This window comes from Oryzias melastigma, linkage group LG8 (assembly GCF_002922805.2).
Source record: "Oryzias melastigma strain HK-1 linkage group LG8, ASM292280v2, whole genome shotgun sequence".
NCBI lineage: Eukaryota > Metazoa > Chordata > Actinopteri > Beloniformes > Adrianichthyidae > Oryzias > Oryzias melastigma.
In genome coordinates, this window is record NC_050519.1 from 22,195,975 (window position 1) to 22,218,784 (window position 22,810).

Genomic DNA, 22,810 nt, shown 5'->3' on the forward strand with positions numbered 1-22,810 from the left:
TCGGACGGGCGCCTCGTGGGGTGGTGGCACTTCCTGGTTTGGGGTCTTTGGAGGAGGGAGCGGAGGCGGAGGTGACTTCTGATTGGCTGAAAGTGAAGACCGGACTCTGACAGATGGACAGAAAGAGATGAAAGGAGGGAAAGGGGAAGGGATGTGGAGAGATGAGACAGAAGGCAATGGTCATGAAATGTGATTCATGGAGATTCAACAAGCCCTAGTTTGACGCCTTCCAGCTGCTGCTGCTCATGTCAGACCTTCAGACACAGACGTCTACATGAGGACGGAATGGAAACATGACGGACGGCAAGATGGAAAGCATGACAAGCTTATAAATACGACAGGAAAATTGTCTTTGATGACCATAACACTGAATCCTTTGATCCATGGAAGTGTTCGTGACTCATAATTTAAAAAAAGGTCAAAACTGTAAATGCTTTTTCAGTTTCACAATGTAACTGCATTACTTGTGTCTTAAATGAAATGAAAAAGTGATTCTCCCAACAACTTTTTCTTTTTCTTCTTCAACACCGCTGATTCTGTGACCTAATTAAAATGATAAAGAAAATGGCTTTTGACATTTCATTTTCAAAAAATCTGGTAAATTTGTACTTAAAATTTCAATTAGAAATATCAAATTTGAAAGTTAAAATGGATTACCAGAAAGGCTATTTCATTTTCACAATGTAACAACATTACTTGTGTCTTAAATGAAATGACAAAGCCATTCTCTGAACAGTTTTTTATTTTCTTGTTCAACACCACTCATCCTGTGACATTATTAAAATGATAAAGAAAATGGCATTTGACATTGCATTTTCTAACAGTTCTTTAGTAAAATTGTACCAAAATTCAATTACACTATCACATTTAAAAACTAAAATGCATAAACAGAAATGCTTTTTCATTTTCACAATGTAACAACATTACTTGTGTCTTAAATGAAATGAAAAAGCCATTCTCCAACTGCGTTTGCATTTTCTTCATCATCACTGCTCATTCTGTGCCATGGTTAAAGTGACAAAGGTTTTTCATTTTCACATTTCACTGCGCGAAAAGTGTCTCATAAATCAGTTTAGCAGTCCCAAAGAGCGCACCGCGGTGACGTCAATGCTCACTCCTCCTCTGCTTCGGTCTGTGCTGTCGGCAAATGACATTCTCTTTGACTTATATCAAGAAAAAGGAAAAAACAAACTCAAAGATGAGATTTATCTTTTGGTCATATTGGTCTTTATGTCTGTTAAGTCAGAGTTGTGCATCGTTCCCTCTCATATCCTGATATTTGAATCGATACAGAAAAGACTCAACTGACGTTGTGGTGACACAAAACAGTTCACTTGGATTCAGATCTATAAATAGCAATGATTTTAACAGAGAAACACTTATGTCCCAATGGCACATCTTATCTCAATCAACAAAAACAAAATATCTAAAGAACATATCAGCTTCAATCATTCAAAGCTGCATTTTAGGTCTTTGAGACGATTTTGTTCTTTGTGGTGAAAGTGTGATATATCAGAGGTCTCTGACCTTTTTCAGGCCTCGGACAGATTAAAATTGGACATTTCTACGGACTGGTCTGAACGGGGCTGAAATTAGTATTTTTAACCTCCAGTTTCTGAAAATCTATTTTCAAAATAAAATGCTACTACAATAGATTTAGTTTGAAAAAGTCTAAAAATATCAGTAGATATTTTTTATACAGATGAAGATTCAATGAAACAAAGTTGCTCATTTCTGATTTAAAAAAAATTCCATAATGAAAAAATTACATGATTTTTATTTCTTTACAGAATGACATTTTAACATTCAGTCCAGACTCTGATTATCTTTCAGGGCAAACAGATTGATCATATTCTGTCTTTACATAAATCCTCATTCATTAGGTATTTTTTCAACACAAAGGAACATTTTCTGTGCTGAAGTTTCTGAACCTGATTCAGCCTCGCTGTATATTTCACAAGTTTCCACAACTCAGCAACTTTATTTGATTGAATCTTCATTCTTCGTTAAATGTTTGAACTTTATGATAAAGATTTTCCCTTTAACGTCAAAGTGGAGGCTAACAACCGGTCGCTAACATCAGCTACGTCTGACTTTTAAATGTGTGCTGTATAAATAAAGCAAAATAAAATGACGCAACCGTCGTAAAACTGGTATTTTCTAAATATAACGTGAATCCACCGTGTCTCCAACTTTATTATCTGCGTGTCTGAAACAGTCGAGAGTCTGTCGCCGCGTATTAGCCAGAGCGGCTTCTGCTACATGAAAACAACAGTTTCAATAACTCCATATGTCGAGGAAGACTGTAAACGCAGCTTTATTGTTCTTTGAAGTCAAAGGGTGTTCTTTGGTTTCTTCATTGGCTCTTAACTCCCACAGGATCATTTCTAAATATGTTTTATTGTTTGGTTTTTGTTAGTTTTTAGCTACTAGCTTAGCAATCCAGGTAGCTGCTTTGAGTCACGTGACCAAGGCAGATGTTGTGAACAGAATCTGGTAGGTTTACAAAGTAAAACTTCCTTCAGGATCAGAATATAATCGAAGAATATAATCAAAATGCAAAAAAATATAAGTTAACACGAGTATTTCTTTATTCTGTCTGTGGAGCGGTACCAAGTGCCCGGTACCGGTCCGCAGCCTGGGGGTCGGGGACCACTGTCTTATATTAATGTATTCAGGAATTGTTTGAAGTGGTGTAAAAAAAAAAGACTATCAGATGTTTAGTGAACACAACACAAACCCCTCACTGTGGTTCACCTTCAGTCAATTATTAACCGGACTTGGTAGAAGCAGCTTGTGATTGGACGACTTTTTGTTTGCATCAAATCTACATAAAAAGGCAAAGACTACAGAGACACAATAGGAGGAGAAACTGATGAAGTTTGCGAGGAAATAAAATACTACCAACATAATCTCAATTATATCTGTGATTTTAATCGATAAATCACAGTACTAGATCAATTATGAATATTTGTATCCTTTACATCACTAAGAATCTATAATCCAGCACCTGCAGGAACTGTTTCACTTCAACCAAGATTAAAACCGACAACCCAAAGAATGACGAGAACTTTTTTCACCAGTGTTAAAAAATCTGTTTTGCTTCAGCACAAATTTGTTGTAATGTTGTAATTTGTTAAAAGGGTTTCAGTGTGTTTTCTTTTTATCTTCAAACCTCACTTCCAAAATCTGTTTGCTTTAAATGTCTACTTTATCATCTCAATATCATCCCATTTGTTTTACCTAGCACTGGCATGCATGTTCAGGGTTTGACATTTTCAGAGGTTGTCCAATGGGGAACAGAAATGCAAACACAAGTGGATGAAAGGATAAGAAAGAGTTCCTTACTCTGGGGCTGCTGAGGGGACTGGAGGACAGACCTGTGGACGCTCCACTCACTGAGCGAGACCTTCAGAGGACACAAGAAAGTTTTTTTATGTCTTCGACTTTTAAAATGACCTTAATTTTTGTTGGTGTGTTGAAATCACTGACTGTAGATGAGAACTGGACGAGTGGACCCATAAAAAAATGATTCATTTTGGCTCCGGCAAAATGAAGCCAATTCAGTTGACATTTTTTAGTGATACGGACGTCGCCATGCAGGAACCAGAAATCGTCAGATAAAAGTGATTGGTCCAAGTTGGTCTGAGTCAACATTTCTATGGCAACCACTCTTTCCAATCAGGTGAGCACACCCCTACAACTTGAAAGTGTGTTGTAGTGTAGACATTTTGAGCATTCAACACTGGGGCCAATGGGTACCTCCTACTTTTATGGAGGCATCTGATTGGTCAATTTATAACCTGAATAACTTTTAATAAAGTAAAAAATCACAGAAAGAGTGACTGAGAAATAGCTGTTTATGTCTCAGTAGAAGTCAATGGGAGTTAAGGCGTCTTGGAGCCAGCAGGTACTTCCTGTTTAGAATGTGGGGGGGCTGGCCATTCAGTCCAGTTCTCATATACAGTCAATAGAAGAAACAGTGAATTAAGTTTGTGCCTTTGACTGTGTGCGTTTGTGTCCAGGGCCCTGCGAGGTGGGGTGGGAGACCCCTGGTCAGTGACGCTGAGGACCTCTAAGCTTTTTCTCTCTGGACGGCAGCGACTATGGCGTGTGAGCATGGGCGAGTCCACTCGCTTCCGAGGAGGGTCTTTGGAGAAAGCAACAACCAAAAAACATGAATGCACGTGGAATCATTTTGAATCATTTTCAAACCCATCATTTTTAGTTTACCAATGTCATTTCTGGGCGGTAGGTCCTCGTCTTCACAGCTGGGGTATCGCTCCTTCCTGTCCAACAGGAGGTAGTAGATCATTTTCTCTTGGTTTTCTCTGCAGACAGTGGGACATAAAATAGGAATGAAAAGTTCTGAAAGATAAAAGACACCAAAAAGTAAAGAGAAGAATCAGAAAAAAATCCCCGTGTGATGTAAGAAATCTGTCAAAATGCACTGGCACTCATAGAACGGAAATATTCCACATAGTAGTTACTGTCACTGATCCTTATCATTCAATCAATCGTTTGATTTTGGCCCCCAAGTCGATCTTATGCTGCCCCCGCCTTAACATGAGTATAAAGTTGAATATCTTCTGCATGTTCATGCTTCTTTGATGATAGATTTGTGTTTGCTTTGTGATGTTTCAGCTTGATGCTGAAAACTTTGTATTTACTATTGTCGTTGGATCTGGTCATCAGAAAAGTCCTTAGCAACAGTGGCTAGCGTCATTAGCTCCTGTCGTTTCACAGGACACGGAGTAGATATTGTTTAGTAGTGCATAGACATGAACAAATGTTCAACAAACTTGTTCAGCAGACATAGACAATAGACCAAAGATACAGACAGTGGACACAAAAACATATTTTTGCCACAAATGGAACCCCATAGGGCCCAACCCCAAGGTAAACAGAGTTTGAGAACTCTGATATAGACAGTATAAGAGAACAACTGAAGTTCAAATCCTCAAAGCCCAACAGACTATTGCTTCAAAGGCTTTTGACACTGAAACGGACACCCTAAAGAAGACATTTAATAAGTACTACAGCAGCATCTAAACCAGGGATAGGCAACTCCAGGCCTCGAGGGCGGCATTCCTGCAAGTTTTCCAACAAATTCTAATAGTCTGGACACATCAGAACCAGTTAAGCAGTCATGAGTGAGGCCTGGACATCATGAAAACATGCAGACACAGCCGCCCTTGAGGCCTGGAGCTGCCTATCCCTGATCTAAACCCTCCTTAAATGTCATGTCAGCTCCATACTAAAGGATCTTCTGGGCCGTACTTATCTGGACTTTAATGCTTCACACAGAACAGTTACGGTTCTCCATCGGGTTAGCTATACAAACTAGAAAAGTTGCATTACCTGTGATAATGCTAGTGTGAATGCTTGTTGCTGAAAGTAGTCGCTGAAGATGCTGAAGCTTTTTGCTGAGAATGGCAATGCAACTTACTTCAATTGCTAAAGGGATTTGTTGAAATTGCAAAAGCTGTTTACAAATTGTTAAATTTGCTAAAAGGCTGGAAATATCATTAAAGAACTATGAAAGAGCGCTGAAGCTGACCTAAATTTTGGAATAATTTGTAGTAAAAATGCTTAAATATCCCTAATACATGCTAATTTTGCAAAAAATATTTAGTGTGTTGCTTAAATATGAGCTAAACTCCAAATTAGTCAAAAAAAGCTAGCTTGTTCTTTAAATAGCCTACTAGCTAAAATCCAAAATTCCTCATTAAACCAAATTATTAAAAACATTAGCCTGTTGCTAAAATAGAAGTTAAGCTCTAAATTAGCCTTAAAAACCCCAGTAGATAACAAATTAGCCAAAACCGTTAGCATGTTGCTAAAATATTAGGTAAACTCTTTTTTTTTGAAAATTACTATAAAAGATGAAAACATATTCCATGAATATATTTAAAAGCTTCTTGCTAATCTACTTAAATTTTGAAATTTAAAGACTTTCTCATTCATTTCCAATGGGGAATATTTTACTCAATATTTCAAAAACGATAAAGTATACAAATACCAGAAATACAAGCAGTAATTTCCTGACAAGCTGAACTTTTTGATACCAATATAGCTGAAATTGCAGATAGTTTGATTGATAGTGTGAATGTTTAGTTAGCATTCACACTATAAGCATAGTCAAGCTTTGGTGGAATTTCAGTAAGGTACGCTTTGTTGTTATGTCACTCAGGCTTTCATTGTGAACCAATAGCCTGCTTTCTTCTGAGCCAATCCCAATCGTATACTGAATATATACGATTGTCTCTCTGCATTCTAGACGGTTCACTAGCCCTCCTCCACCCTGTTCTCCACCTGCAGAGATGCTTTTTTATGGTCTGGCCTCTAACCACCATCAGTGTCTACGTTCTGGGGTATATATATCTATGATCTGAGTTCATCCTAGAACCTAACCGCCAAAGATTATAGACTTAATTCCTTTCTCTGTAACAGAGAAAAAAGTTCAGAGTCGGTCCTTTATTCAAGAAAGTGAAACTTTCCATCCACAGGTGATCTTTTTTATTTTACTTCAACTATATTAAAGTGGAACAGTTTTAGTCAGGATCAACAGACTGCGTCTGGTTTTTCAGAACCTTTGGCTCTTATTTGTCTGAGTGCAAATCATTTATTCATGAGTTTTTCTTCCTGATCGACTGCATGACACACATGCAATAAAAAAGCCATGTGGTCTTTTTGTGGTTAGTAATTGTTATTCAAGTGAACTCTGTTAAAATTAGTCATCAGTATTTTTTGTTGAATCAGTGAAAATCATAAAGGATCAGTGACGTTAATGGAATGAACAAACGGAACAAAGAGTCAAAAAGCTCATCTTGTAATGGATTTTCAAAGCTGTTTTACTGACGTCATGATCCTAGAATTTAAATAATATTAGTTTGAATATAAAATTAACATCTGATTTCATTAACCCTTTAGCACCTGAGTCGTCGCCAGTGACAGTTAAACAACATCTTTGAGATATTGTAACTTTTCAGCTGTTAACACGGCGCTTTTGAATCTGCCGCCAGAATCTGTTGAAATGACGTTGATCATGATAACAATTAAAAAATGACAGTAAATCAAAGAACATAAACACTGGAGCTCCAGTTTCTATTTTCGGAGCGTTCCTAGTGATCTTCTAATTAAAATTATGCCGTTTTTAGCCAAATTAGCCAAAACAAAAAAAAACTTGTCATTTTCTAGGACATATTTTCTCCAGAGTGTCCGGATTTCATTACCTCTAAGTTGTGGGTAGCAGAAAAAGTCATATTTTAGATGAAATCATGTCTTTTAGCTCAATAAACAATGAATAAATGATGGTGAAAAAGTAAAACTACTTCTGATTCACAACAACTTGAATAAAGAAATACTCCAAAATGCAATTTTGAGCTGAATTTTCTTAATATATGCCCTCCATAATCAGAAAGGAACATCAAAAACACAATTTTCATCAGCGTGAAGAGTCTTTTAACTACATATTTTCCCCACATTGTGAAACATGACTGACTCAGGTTGTTGACAGACCGGACGGACTGGATTTGGAAATGATTTTTTAAAAAGTAAAGCAGATTATTAACGCTGTTTCAATCCCTCTCTGTCATGTATTCATGTCAGTCGGCTCTCAACCACGTGGAGCCAGCAAAGAGGCGGTCACAGAAAGCTTACTCACTCCGCGCTGGTGAGGTCCTGTGTGAGTTTGACCCGGTCCCGAAAGCAGCCCAGGGAGTACATGCTCTCCAGGACGTCTGGGTCCAGCTCTGTCAGGGACAGGATCCTCTTCACGCACACCCGGCGAGGGGGAGGCTGCTCCGGGCACGGCTCGTTGCGACCCCCCCTGACAGGAGAAAGGTTGATTTTACTGAAGACAAAGGTGTTGCAGAGGAAAAATGGCAAAGACTGGATTGTGGGTCGAGAAACCCATCATTTGGAACCATTGACTGTATAAGAGAGCTGGACTAAGTGACCCCTCCCCCCTGGTGTGCCAAACAGGAAGTTCCTCTTGGCTCCAAGAAATCCCAAAGACTTCTATAGAAAAATAAACAGCTATTACTCAATAGTCATTCTATTAATCATAATAACCATTCTTGATGTGATTCTTTTTTTTTTTTTACATTTCCTTAATAATCTTCTTTATTTCATATTTTTTCTGTCTTTCTAGTTATTAAAGTTATAAACTAATCAATAAATATATGTGGTTTCACATCAGCCCCTTTTAAGTGGTGGGGGTGTGGCCTTCCAACAAGCTCACTCCTCATTGGTGAGAGTGGTTGCCATAGAAACGTCGACTCAGACCGACTCGGACCAATCACTGCTACCTGATGATTTCTGGTTCCAACATGGAGACGTCCGTATCACGAAAAAATGGCGACTGAATTGACTACATTTGGTTAGAACTGGAATCAAACCATTTTTCTGTGGCAGTGACATCACTCTCACTAAGTCCGATTCTCATATACAGTCAAAGGTTCAAATTCATATTTCATTCTCAATGTTGTTCAAGTCTCTTCCAGACTGTAATCCGTTACACATATAACGTAATATTACTTAGTCCAATTTACTTACTGACATCTGTATCATGAACAAATGATGGTTAAATTGACTTTATTTGTTTGGAACTGAAAGTAAACATTTTTCTATGGATGACGTCACACTCACTCAGTCCAGTTCTCAAGTACAGTAATGGTTGGGGACAGAGATAGACAATTCTAGATACTTTATAAAAGTGTTTTCAATCATTTTGTAATATACTGGGTTGTATCCCCCAATGAGGAATAATTTGAAATCCACTCCAAACTATTAACTCAAAACAACTTCAGACAAAATGTTCTTAAAAATACTAAACAGTTGGAAAAAGTCCTTTTAACTCAACACAAACTGGTAAAAATGAAGGTGACAAAGTAAAACTACTGATTAAAAGCTGAGTTTTTCTTTTGCAGACTTCTTGTTTTTAGGCAGGGCCAACTTTTGTTCTTCCTCGTCTTTGTTCTGTCATTTCTATGTAAGGCGGCTGAGGGAAACAGCTGAAAATAGATCACAGTGTTCACCCACCTGAGGTAATTCTACAACATAGCACATTTTATGAGGAGTACGCTGCACCACGGCACAAGCACAACATCCTCAGAAAATTAGGATGCAGAAAGTGAGAAAGTTTGGAGATTTTCTTTCACTTTTCCCACTAATTTTGAATAAATATGTACAAATGTTGACTTTTTGATGAAGGATTTTGCATCCTGAAGTGCGCTATAGCGTTTGACACAGACAGAAAAGGGTAGATGTACTTACAGGTACCAGGCGTGCTTCTGTATCGCCTCCAGCTGTAACAGAGACAACATCACATCACTGACAGAAAAGCCAGCAGCCTCATATGACCCTAAAGAAGTATGTATAGAAAAAAAAACATTAAAACAATTATAACTTCTTCTTTGCAATGGCAAATGTAAATTTTATTGGTAATGACTCTTCAAGAGGAATTTTTCAACCAATAAAGATAATTAACGTATATCTCTTGGGCAAATTAAACAAAATTTGTAATAAAAACCAAAAATAGTTCCATGAAAGTCTTCTTTTACAGTTGCTCCTGTTTTTGTGACCTCCAGGAAAGTTTTCCTGCAGCTGCCCTGCGCCTCCTCCTGCATTCTCCACCCTGCATTAACGCCAGCATCAGTGTGTCTCCTGGGGTTGGAGTAATGGAGCAGCAGCACTTCTGTGAGCATGTGAAACCGGGCTGGCTGCTATAGAGCTACGACTGCTTGAGGGCAGAGGAAAAGCAGCTGCGTGAAGCGGAAGCTTCATTTGCTGATAAAACACGGCAGAAAAGCTTTTATTGTCTTGATTTGCTGTGGAGGAGAAGTGGGTTAATGCCAGAGCTGCACATAGACACAACAGTGTGAAATCTGCCTCTATTTTTGCAGATCTGTGCAGGACAGTAGCAGGCAGAGACAAGCAGAGAGACGGTCTGACCTGGTTTCTGGCTCCATTAATCAACAGCTCATCAAACGAACTTACAGCTTTGATTAAATCTGAGCTTTTGTCCCCCGTGACATTTTTTTTTACAAGCCCTTCAACGCTCGGAGCTGCTCCTCTCTGCCTCTCCATCCCACATGTTAATGGGCTGTCATAGCAGTTTGTCCAGCAGAGACTTTACTTCTTTGCTAAAATATTTTTGCTCCAAATCTCTCCTCCTTTATCATGAATAACCACTTTTATTTAGAACCTGAAGGTAAAATGTGGAGATAGGTCTAATGCTCCATTCAACTACAGGTAGTTTGACATGACGGAGCACCAGATGTTCTGTGTTTATCCAGGAAATATGACATTTAAGAAGTTTGTAAGAATCGGGTGATAGAAGCAAGTTAAAGACCCACTCCAATGAAAATGGTGTTTTTAACATGTTCTCTTCTGATGATGGAGGACATATTTAAAAAAAATGAGATCAAAAATACATTTGTTTAAATTGTGGCAAGTCAGGAGCAGCCAATAAATGCTGAAAAGATTTTATTTTTAAAATAGAATTATGCTGGGCAGCGCTACGAGCTCCCTGCTGCACTCTATTCTGATGAATCCACTGGCAGACAAATAAGCCTCCTTTCCACTGAGCGGTCCAGCGGTACGGTCCGGTCCAGCTAATTCTGGTGAGCGTTTCCACTGAGCGGTTTTCATGGCACAAGCGGGGTGTAGACCGCCACAGAGGAGCTTGCTAGCTCGCTACAGATGAGCTCGATAGCTCGCCACAGAGGAGGTTGCTAGCTTGTTGGAGATGAGCTCGCTAGCTCGATACAGCGGAGCTCGCTAGCTCAGTACAGAGGAGCTAGTTAGCTTGCTGCAGATGAGCTCACTAGCATACTACGATCCAGCTTGCTAGCTCAATACAGCAGAGCTCGCTACAGAGAAGGTCGCTAGCTCTATACGACGGTCGCTACTGCATAGCTCGCTACAGTGGAGCTCGCTAGCACGCTACGTTGTCTACCAGGTGGCTGGATAGCGAGAGCTATCCCACTGAGCCCCCACTTAAGCCAATGTGGGCAAACATAGGTGGAGCCACTACAGAAACTGTGCACAAACCCATTCAGGGCCCACATTTTTTGCCACTTTTTCAACAATATGGGGCCCACCTGACGATGCTGGTTGGGTTCTAAGAAGAACATCACCGTGAAGAGAAAATAGAAAGGCTAGCTTAGGTCTCTGAGAATTAGGGTCTTTGAGAATAGCAAAACTCATCTAAGTTATCTTGGATAAACATTTTTATGATTTTGTTGTACACAGTAAAGACATAAACGCTCTAGATCAGCTGAATCACCAGAGTCGTCCAATGGACCACTCTGAGGGAACGTCTCCGTTGAAACATGTCGGGTATGATTTAATTTGCATGTCTGATAACAAAATAATCAAAAAACGTATTGAATTTTATTATTTTGTGGAAACTTGGATCTAACTAAGATTTCATTAGAAAAAAAAATAAAAAAAGTGAGAATGTGAGAATTGTCATAATCATTTCAACTACTATTTATATATTTTTTTAAAATCAGGTGAACCAACAAACAAACAACACAACCACCACAACACAACAGGAACACATGAGTCTGATGCTTCATGATAACAGAAACCGTAAGTCCGTTCTCACCGAGAGTCTCTTGTCGGGGTCGACTTGTATCATTCCCTTGAGCAGGGCCTGGCAGTCAGGAGGGATGAAATGAGGCATGTGGAAAACGCCGCTCTTCACCTTCTCCAGGAGCTGTCGCAGGTTGTCGTGGTCGAAGGGCAAAGCACCCTAAGGAGAGACGGTACAAGTTTAGCCAAACAAAAGGATGTTTCAGTAAGTATGAGTGTGAGGGGCGTCTCCCTAGGTTCTAACTCAGAATTCCAGTGATGTGATTGGTCGGACCGTTTCAGTGTTAGTCAAAGACCAAAGATGATGAGAGACTGGATCTGTGGTTTCACATCCTTGACCTGTTTGTTGTCTTGTAGTGACCCAGAAACAATAAAGGTTCATTTTTAGGACTTAATGGCTTAAAAGAGGCTTTATGTGATGTTCACATTTGAAGCACATTTATGTTTAAAGAAGAGGAACTTCCAGCACTGATACTCTCATTTTCTTTAGAGCAGGGGTGTCAAACTCAATCGCACAGGGGACCAAAATCCAAAACACCCCACCACTAAAGAGCAGGCTACAAAAAATCTGTCAAATGCTTCAAATGTTGGGAGATGAGACCACCTATTTTTATCGAGGCATATGATTGGTCAGTTTATAACTTGAAAAATATATAATAGAATGACTAAAAGCTGTTTAGTTCTCCTTAGAAGGGATTTTGGCTTCTTGGAACCAGCAAGTGCTTTACTGTTTGGAACGCCAGAGGGGAGACATCGCTCTGTCCAGTTCTCATATACAGTCAAATGTACACACAAAACAAATTTCCCAATAATAAGTGAAAATAGAGAAAAATAATGTAATAATTTTCACCCAATATGCAAAATGAAGCTAAGAAATGCATTTCACTGTGAACATTTTGCACAAAAGGTAAAGATTTTTTTGGTTGTTGAATTTGTGCAAAAAAGTCAAAAATTATTCTGCAACAATTTTGTGTATCTATTTAATTGATGATAATAAATAAATATTTTAACATGATATAATTATAAATATTATTTAAGAAAACAATACATTTTAATATGACTTTAGTGCTGAATTGACTCCAACTTTTTCTCATTTTAACCCCTTTAAGTGTATTTTAAATTTATTGACTCTTTTAAATTTTTTCTGCAAAATTATCACTTTTGTTGTGTGTTTTGATCTTTTCTAATATAAGTGTAGAAACGTCTCTACCGAGCCAGCGAGGCCAAGGGGACTCTATATGGTTTAAAAGTGGCAGAAAATTTGGGCCCCAAAGAATGGGTTTGTCTGGAGTTTCTGTGGTGGCCCCACCTGTTTGCCCACATTGACTTAAGGGAAGACTCAGCGAGTTAGCTTGCTACGCTAGCCAGCCACCCAGTGGACATCAGAGCTTGTTAGCTCACTAGAGCAAAGCTAGCTGGCTCAATACAGCAGAACTCGCTAACTCACTAGAGTGGAGCTAGCTTGCTTGCTACAGCAGAGCTCACTAGCTCAACACAGAGGAGCCAGCTAGCTCCCTGTAGAGTAGCTCGCTAGCATGCTACAGAGGAGATTGCTAGCATGCTAAAGTGGAGCTCACTAGCTCAATAAAGCGGAGCTTACTAGCTTGCTACAGCAGAGCTTGCAAGCTTATTGAGGAGTAGGTCACTAGCATGCTACAGTGGAGATTGCTAGCATGCTAAAGGGGAGTTCACTAGCTCAACACAGAGGAGCTCGCAAGCTCACTAGAGTGGAGCTAACTAGTTCAATATAGCAGAGCTCGCTAGCTTGCTGTAGAGTAGCTCGCTAGCATGCTACAGTGGAGCTCACTTGCTCGATACTGAGGAGCTCGCTAGAACACTACGCTGTCCACTGGGCGGCTGGCTAGTGTAGCAAGCTAACCCACTGAGTCTTCACTTAAGTCAATGTGGGCAAACACAGCTGGGGCCACCACAGTAACCGCGGACAAACCCATTCTGGACCCACATTTTCTGCCCACTTTTAAACCGTATGGGGCCCACTTGGCTTTGCTGGCTGGGTAGAGAGTGGACATCGAAAGGTACATTTTTGTGAAGTTCTACCACTTTAAAAAATAAAAAAAGTTAGAATCAAAATTTAAAAAAAACTTTTAGAGGTGAAAATATCTTTTTACCACAAGCAGTGCGAAGAGGATGACTCCACAGCTCCAGACATCAGCTCTGCGTCCATCGTACTTCTCCCCCTGAAGAAACAAAGGGCCATGAGTACACACACTGTGGACACATTAACACAACCACATTTGTGCATGGAGAAGACACTTACCCTAATGACCTCTGGGCAGGCATAATGAGGAGATCTGTGGGAGGGAAGGAAAACAGAAACAGGTTTTAAACACCTTCAGCTCCACGCTTCACCAGAAGGTGAGGAGACGCACCCGCAGCTGGTCTCCAGAAGACTGTCCCCGACTTGGAGCGACGCCATGCCAAAATCTGCTATCCTGATGTTGTTCTTCTCATCCAGGAGGAGATTCTCCGGCTTCAGGTCTCTGTGGCTGAACACAAAGGCATGTAAACACTGGAGGACAGCTGTAAGGACGGCCGGCTCTTCTGTGGTCCTTGTGGGGTTTTGGCTGCAGAAGCACACGTTTTACGCCGTTTGTTTGCTCTGTGTGCTCGGCTGTTTCAGGAGTTTGAGGCGATAATTCTGACACTTGTTGACATTGTGATGATGAGGAGCCGGGGAGATGTTTACACTGTTCTTGATCGCAAAGAGGAGGAACAGCAGAGAGCCAAAGTGTAGACATGATCCCGCAAATACTTATTTATCCTAAAAAACAAAGGTTTCATTTGAAGCTGAAGGTCCACTGACCATATGGAGTGACTGTGGCAGAAGTCGAGGGCGGAGATGATTTGTCTGAAGAACTTCCTGGCCTCTTTGGGCGTCAGCCGGCCTTTCTTCACCAGATAATCAAACAGTTCTCCACCAGACACGTGCTCCAGGACCAGGTACCTGGGAGGCAAAGAGGTTTTTATTTCAGCTTTTATTTCAACGGATCATTAATATCATGGTTCTTGTAGATTTTAATGATTCGGTTAGCGGAGTGAAGCTAGGTTCCGACATACTCACAGGTATTTGTTATTTTCATAGACATCGTGCAGCTTCAGAACATGAGGGTGCTCTATTAGTTTAAGAATAGCTATTTCTCTCTCCACCTGCACAGACAGAAGGAGGATGCAGAGAAAGGTTAGGAGCAGAGAGAAGGTTACAGAAGAAAATGTCAGACGGGAGAAAGACGTTCCGCACGGAGGGGAGGGAAGAAACGGAGGAGGGAGGTCAGAGGTCGAGAATGCCTCTCACAGACTGCTATTTGTTATTCAATCGAGAATCTAAAGAGGACTTTAAGGTTTCATTGCAAAGACGTAAGACGTGACCTGAGAGTTTGTAGCTCCGCGGAGCTCCATTAACTCAGGTTAGGCAAATGGCCAGTGGCAGACTAATGACACGGGGGCTCGCCGTGCCACATGTAGTTAGCTTCAACTGCTAACGCTTTAAAGTCCTCCTCCAATGAAAATACAGTTTATTTTAGCTTTTAACATGTATGTGTGGTATTTTTCTTCTGAAAGAGAACAAATGTAATCAGAAATGATTTAGTTTTTTTCATTTCCGAGTATTTCTCCTTTTAAATCAATCAAACTGTCTTGGACAGACTCTGTTTGAATGAATGATCTTCTTTCCATCAACAGCTCTGCTGCACATGCACTAAACCCTCATCTGTTCCTAGTGTCTAGTTCAGGTTCTGGAGAAGAGAAGATGGTATCTTCACATTGACTGCAGTCAAATGAGCCGCCGTTCACATTTCTGTGATCAAATCAGCATGTATCACTGGGAGGTATCTGGTCTTTTACCTGTTATAATGCTAGTGTGAATGCTGGAAGCTGAATTTGGCTGCTAAAGATGCTAGCGCTGATAGCTGAAGTTGCTGAAATCAATAGCTGAAAACGCTGAAGATGATAGAAAGCCAAAATATTAGTTAAGTGCCAAATTAGACTGAAAAATTAAAAAAAGCCTACGTTAGCCAAACAGCTAGCATGTAGCTAAACTATTAGCTACATTCCAAAATAGCCTAAAAAACAAAAAAAGCCTAAATTAGCCAAATTTGCTAGCATGCAGCTAAAATATTACCTAAACTCCACATTATCCTAAAACACACACACAAAAAAAGCTTCAGTTAGCCAAAACAGCTAGCACATAACTGAAATATTGGCTAAACTCCAAAACAGCCTAAAAATCATAGTCGATTAGTCAACTAATCGTGGCAGCCCAACACGTGACTCAAGCCAAACTCAGATTCAGAGAGCAGACCTCCATCCCTGCATCTTCCCTCTTCACCATGACGGGATTGTTAGCTTCCTGGAGTCTGGTCCCGGCGTCCTGACCGCTTCCTGATCACTGCTTTCAGCCTGACCCTCACGTGACGACGTTTGAGGAGAATAAAAACTCCTGTTTCAGCCTAAACCCTTTAACACTGGAGCTCCAGTTTTAATGTTCTTTGATTTACTGTAACTTTTGTAACCGTCAACATGATAATTCCAGTAGATTCTGGAGGAGAAAAGTAGACTCAGAATGGAATTATCATGGTAAAAGTTAGAATTTATTAAAGATTTTGTTTGACTTTTTAAACCAGGGGTGTCAAACTCAACTGCATAAGGGGCCATAATCGAGAACACACCTCAGGTCAGGATAAACATTTATTCAACACTCTAAAACTACATTTATAAAACCATAACGTTTTTATCATAATTATGAATAAAGCATTACCTGTGATAATGCTAGTGTGAATGCTGTAAGCTGAATTTGGCCGCTGAAGATGCTAGTGTTGAAAGCTAAAGCTGCTGAAATTGGTAGCTAAAACACTGAAGCTGATAGCCAGCTGAAATGTTAGCTACATTCCAAATAAACTTAAAGAATAATAATAATACTAAAAATAAGAAACTTAGGTTAGTCAAAACAGCTAGCGTGTAGCCGAAAAAACAGCTAAACTTCAAAATAGCCCAAAAAACTGAAAAAAAACATTGGGTCATTAATAACAATAAAATAAAATGATCTGGAGGGCCGGATAGCATTACTCAGAGGGCCGGATCCGGCCCCCGGGCCTTGACATTAACTCATGCGTTTCAAACCCTCCTGTGTCTCATTTCATTGTTCCGTGCGGCTCATAGCGTGACCTAAAACCGTCTTCCCCAGCATCGATTGGCTCCCCACATTGGGGACATTGATTATTTGATGTTACATTTGTACTCTTCTTTAAATAGGCTGTTTGGGGCAGGAGCACAATGTTGATAAAGTGGTTCATAAGGCACACACATTTCTGTTGCAGCAGCAGCCCTGAATGCATATTCAAGCACCACATGAGCAACTGCAGCAGATACTAAAAAGGGTGCAAGAAAGTTTGATTGTGTTTCAGCTCACATCAAAGAGCTTAATTAACAGCCTGAAATCATTCCTTTTCTTTAGAGTGCCCACACACTCCACTTCCAACACACTGCCGGGCTTTTCTTGGCAAAAATAAAAGCCTTTTGTTTGGTTTGAGCTCCATAATGTGACACAGGAGGATGGAGATCCCTCCATACCTTGGTGAGAACGGATTCGGAGAGCTTCTCTCTGTTGACTATCTTTATGGCCACCTTCTGGCCCGTGATGCAGTGGACACCCAACTTCACCAGCCCTGGGGGCACACAGACAGACAGTCATTCAGAATGAGGGAGGCAGCCTTTGATTATCATAAATCATGGTGGAAACCGGAAGAAAGCGCGTCATGAATAATTGAGAGAGCTTTGCTGACAGTGTCACACAGTCTGCTCAGTTTTAGGAGGCAGCAGGGAGGCCTCCATCCTCTCCAAAGACAAAACTGAGCCTTGGATCTCCTTGAGAAGACTGTGGGGATTAAACACCAGGAGGATTTAGACGGATTACAGCATGGAATCTGGATATTAAACGGAGTGATTGTGTGAAATCCGCGCTCTGACACCAAAGCAGAGGGGGGCCCTTACCTGTCTGCCCCTTCCCGAGGGTCTTCTCCAGCCGGTAGGGCCCCACGTACTGGTTGGACTGGCCCGTCGTGACTTCCTTACTGCTCATTCTTCCCAGCAGACGGCGGGGTCCTCTGAAATGAGGCGAATCAAGACGGTAGCTCCGCGCGTAAAGACGCGGCGCCGCGCATCCCCCGGCGGCTGCGGAGGTCTGGTCGTGATGTGAAGCCGGGCCCTGCAGGCTACTCCCATACACTTGTCATGCGCTCAGACCCCCCCGCGCTACAGCTTTTCACTCCTGTGCTTATTCTCTGTTCCCTTTAATGTCTTCATCCATTGGATTTGTCTGTTTTACGCAGAGCGCAGTAGGGTGGACAAGGGGCGGTTGCCTAAAAGTGAATCCCCCCCCTCCCTGCTATAAATAACAGTAGTTTGAAGCCGGTTGATGCAGCTGTAGCTGAGGAGGAGCGGAGGAGAAAATCTGCTCCCGTTCCGGACAGGAAGCCTACATTTACCAGAGATTGATTTCCGTAAAAGCAGAGTCTCAAATATCCCAAGTCAGAGAGGCGTCGCTGATTCCAGGCTCAGATCGATATCAGGGACCCCCGTCCTGCAGAAAAGCCCCCACCGTCCCGCGGCGCGCTCGCTCTCACTCCGGTTCCACCGTGACGCGGGGCCTGGCGCGGGTTCGGATCCGCGCGGATGCGGCGTCGCTCAGATCTGCTATCACGGCAGCATCCGCCAGAAGAATGGCTTTTCCAATATCCGGTGCACACTTTGGCTCCCCCTCCTCCCCCTCCTCCCCTCCTCACCGGCCCTGCATCAGGAAACACAGGAGGAGACGCGTGAAGGAGCCGACAGGAGCGCGCGGCGCCCGGGACAGCAGCGGCGGCGGCGGACCGGGGGGGCTGCTCGGTGTGTGAGGGGGGGTTCAGCGCTCGTTTCCAGGAACAACAAGCATCCTCCCCTCCTGGCCGGTTCACGTTATCACAGCATCTCCTCCGTCCGCGCGGCTTCCTGGAAACAACAACAATAAACACCAAACCGACCCCTCTTCCCCCAAACAGCCACAAATCCGCACTCACGGGGGGGTAATCGCTGCCCTACTTCGCTCTCAGCATCCCCGTTCGCCTCACTCCTCCTCCTCATTCAGCGGAGCTTCCTGTTCTCCATCGGCAGCATCAGCATCCGGGTTCCGCCGCTCCGGCCCCACCCTTCTCCACTCTGCACTGCCGCCTTCACATCATTCACATCCACGGCTTCAGTCTGCGCCCCCCGACATGGAGAGACGACACGAGCGCATTCACTGATAATGTTAATACAGCGCTTCACATGTTTGGGTCCTATAGCTGTTGAAGGACAGATTGGAGGGAAACAAACGTCATTTCCTGCAGTTTTATTTTTATGCTGTTTATTATGCAAAAAACAACAAAACATCCTCAATTTTAATCAATAATGTTTCTAATATAACTATTATAAATAATTTCAATTTCATTATATGTTCATTCTTATTAGAGAGTAAAAACAATGGACTTTCCATCAAAAATTTCACTTGGCCCCAATTTCGACCAATCAAAATGCAACCGGAAGACCCGCCCCCTCAAACCACGCAACCAAGCCGTCCCTTCAATATCAAACTCATATCAAATCGATATCAAATCAATATCAAATCGATATTCTTTAACTCAGGGGTGTAAAACTCAATCACACAAGAGGTCAAAATCCAAAACACACCTTAGGTCGTGGGCCGAACATGATAAACATTTATTAAACACTTTATTGAAAACTTTAAAAATGTAAGTTTTTAACATCACTGTATAAACAGGCAGGAACATTATTCCAGAATAAATCAACTTAAACCTTAAATAACTTTAAATATTTTACTCATCATAAAAATACCTTTTGTCAAAAGACAAGTTAGTGATAAAAACAAGATAACATCAGGTCGTTAATAACAATAATATAAAATGATCTGGAGGGCCGGATCCGGCCCCCGAGCCTTGACTTTGACTGAAGGAGTCCCTCAAAGCTCTGTGTTAAGACATCCTACATTCTTTTTTCTTTTTGTCACTTCTCATTCATTTCTATTATTACGTCTTAGTTATTTATGGCACAATAGAAACTGGAAAATATATATTCACTCAAAACAACATTTATAAAAGAGATTGTTGCCTTTTTTTAATAATTAAACTACATTGAAGAAGTCGTTTTGGGTTTTTGGTTCAAATTGAGTAGAGAGCAGTTGTAAAATATTTAAAGTCCCTTTCTGATCATCTTTTGATCTATTTTTAAATCGTTCACAGTGGTCTTTAAAATCTGAGTTGATGGTTTAGTCAACTCAAACATTTATTTTGCTAAAAAATGTTGAAGAATTTTAGCTAATTTGTTCAATGTTTCACTCTTCTCAGATTGGTCAAAATCAAAAAAGTTGATCATTTTAGGACATAGTTTCTGCAGAGCAGCAGGAGTTTCTTAGAAATTCTCCTCTGAGTTGCTGACTGTTGGCACAAAGCAAGCCCGCCCCCACTTCCTGTCATTGATCAGTTTCCCGCTAGCTTATAGCCCCTCACTCCCCCGAGTTACCATTAGCCGTTAAACAAAAATGGCGAGCATCAGAATGGAGTGGAGCAGGGACTTTTCAAACTGCATTTCCTCCTGATTTAAATGATTAAGAAATGCAATTTCAAGTTTAATTTTCTTGCTACAAGAACAAGTTAATAACACCAAAAACACAATTTTCATCAGACTGGATCTTTGATCACAATTCATTTTCAAATTTAATTTGTCATTTGAAAAAAAATATTGAAAAAAATAGGCCTATACTGTGATATGGTATTAAAAACAAAACCTAAAGAAAGTGGATTACAATGTCAATTCTTGTGCAATTCTTTTTGCTTGTGTTTTTTAGATGTTGATGTTGTTTTTCGCTCAGTTTTGCACACAGCTCACATGAAGACGCGGCTCTACAGCTCTGACACTAAAAAGACAATAAGGCGATGACGACACTGACAGCTCAGAGGGATCATAATGTACAAAAGCACTACAGCCTCCATCACTGCATGTGATTAAGGCTCACATTGTGATATCTGAGTGAGTCCCCGATCTTAATCCCCTTTTGATCTTAATCTCTTCATCAGTCAGGTTGGTGCCGCTCAGATTATCTAACAATGCCTTGTGTGAGGATGTAAGTCAGATTATCTCTGATATGATTGCACCAAGACCTTTTCAAGACCTCCCATTGGCGCAGATTTTACTTTTTGTGAAAAATTAAAAAAAAGAATCAGCATTTTTTATTTCTATCAGAAATCTTCCAGTTAAACCTTTTTTCATGTTCATCCACCTGCAGTTTCCAACCAGCAGGTGTTGCTGTGAACGTTTTGATGTGTCATGAGTGTAATTGTCACTTCTGACCACAAGGGGGAGCCATGGGGGGCTTTCAATGTCATGATAGGAACTTCACATGACATAATTAGTCCTGAATGTTTGAGGCTGAAGTTATTGGATATATTTGTGACTACAAATACTGGAGGACCAAAACTTTATGGCATCAATGCCTTTCAAATCTTTTGATGATCATATATCTGAATTTCTTGTTGTTTTATGTAATTATTTATATTTATCCACATTTTAATGCTTTAAAACAGACGACTCAGTGGATCAGATCTGCAGCCTGAGACTGTTTTTTTGAAGCACAATACATATGCAGGTCTGCATGATTTTGGAATCAGACTTATCAATTGCTATGGAGTCTATCCAGAGCAATTCTGTTCCTGTTTGGGGTCATAGAGGTCGGTGAACACATGCACGATTCACCCTGGATAAAGGATTTTATTAAAACATGATCTGTGATATGAGTCTTTGTTATTTCTTTATTGTTGACAACATGTTTTTCTGATGTTCTCCTGCTCTCTTTGCACTTTTCTCATGCATTTTAATTATTTATCATTACATTTTAAATAGTTTTCTCATAAATTATAATTTACCATTTTGAAAATTGTTGAAATGTTACATATTCCAATAACTAAAAAAACAATTACAAATCTAGATTCAAATTAAAATCTGATAATTATTAAAAATTATTTGCAGTCTTATAAAAAAAATCAAAACATGTTGTATGTTCTGTAGCCTAAAACAAGTAGAAAATAATTATTTTAAAAAAGTTTCAATTTTTTAATTACTTCATTTTTGGCAGTAGTGTAAAATTTGAGGCCGTTCTGAAAAAAATGCTTTACATGGCACAAAAACAATTTTACAACTGAGTTTTTGGGATCAGATTTTAAGATGACGCAGTTCCCAAAAGCGTCCACCAGAGGGCAAAAGTGAGTCAATTGGCTCACACTTATCCTGTGATAAAGGCTGGAATAAAATGTTCTCAAAAAAACAAAAAAAAATGTAATAAATTTCAAGAAAATAAAACTAGATTTATCCATTAATCATCATTCAAGAGGAGAATTAATAGATCATGGAGTTATTTGAATACTTGTATGCATTAAATAGTTGACTATCACCACTCTGCTTGTATAAGAGCACAGCCAAGAATTCATTTGTGATGGAAAATAATTCTGAATCCCATAAATGTAAAGTCAGCAATAATCTTTTTTCCCATGATAAATAAAGAGGTGTGTACTTTAAAACAAATGTTAATGTTGTTCATTGTTTATGATATCATTTCCAAAAAAGGAAAAAGCATAATCAATTGAAGTCAGACAAGAAATTCAAGAATGCCTGAGTGAATCCTTTGAAAGTGGTTTGGTAGAAATGTGTCTGAGGCCAAAGCAGAAGATTATGTCCTCACAGCTAAATCCTCATTAGTTATCAGCAGAGAGAAATCACCTGCAGTCTCCCAGAAACACAGACTCCGTCATTTATGCTTTAAAACAATATTCAGTTAAATGCTGGGTGGTAAGAACTTTACATGCACCATGTTTTAGTCTAGATTTTGCTATTATCTAGTTTGTTTTTTCATTGTTACATAAACATTTCTAGTAAAAACTTTGTCTCAGCGTTGTAAGTTTGACTGAACTTGAGCGCCCTCTGCTGGTAGAAAAGGCCCCCGACACATTTAGTAGCTTGCATTAGGGCTCGGTTTATAAAATTCATCAATTTGAATCGATCTAAGCTTTATAGATCACCAATCAATCCATAAATATAGAGATTGATCAAGCACATAAAGCTAAAGTCAGCTAGCTTGATGCTAACATTTAATGCAATTCCCCATAGG

At 40.3% G+C, this 22,810-nt stretch overlaps 1 protein-coding gene across 2 annotated transcripts in view; it reads right to left on the minus strand.

The window, feature by feature from the left end:
• Positions 1–19,348, minus strand: part of LOC112146685 (serine/threonine-protein kinase BRSK1) — a gene marked incomplete in the record, with an annotated part of 25,367 nt that extends 6,019 nt beyond the window's left edge. Inside the window, 16 exon segments of one of the 2 annotated variants that reach the window (XM_024272636.2) lie at positions 1–106; positions 3,349–3,409; positions 4,000–4,150; positions 4,234–4,331; positions 7,667–7,831; positions 9,280–9,311; positions 11,618–11,764; positions 13,734–13,802; positions 13,883–13,916; positions 13,995–14,111; positions 14,429–14,569; positions 14,687–14,772; positions 17,191–17,285; positions 17,611–18,406; positions 18,490–18,606; positions 18,675–19,348. In XM_024272636.2, the coding sequence (XP_024128404.1) occupies positions 1–106; positions 3,349–3,409; positions 4,000–4,150; positions 4,234–4,331; positions 7,667–7,831; positions 9,280–9,311; positions 11,618–11,764; positions 13,734–13,802; positions 13,883–13,916; positions 13,995–14,111; positions 14,429–14,569; positions 14,687–14,772; positions 17,191–17,285; positions 17,611–17,698 (1,390 nt within the window). 2 annotated transcript variants of the gene reach the window in all.
• Between the last annotated feature and the right edge of the window lie 3,462 nt (positions 19,349–22,810).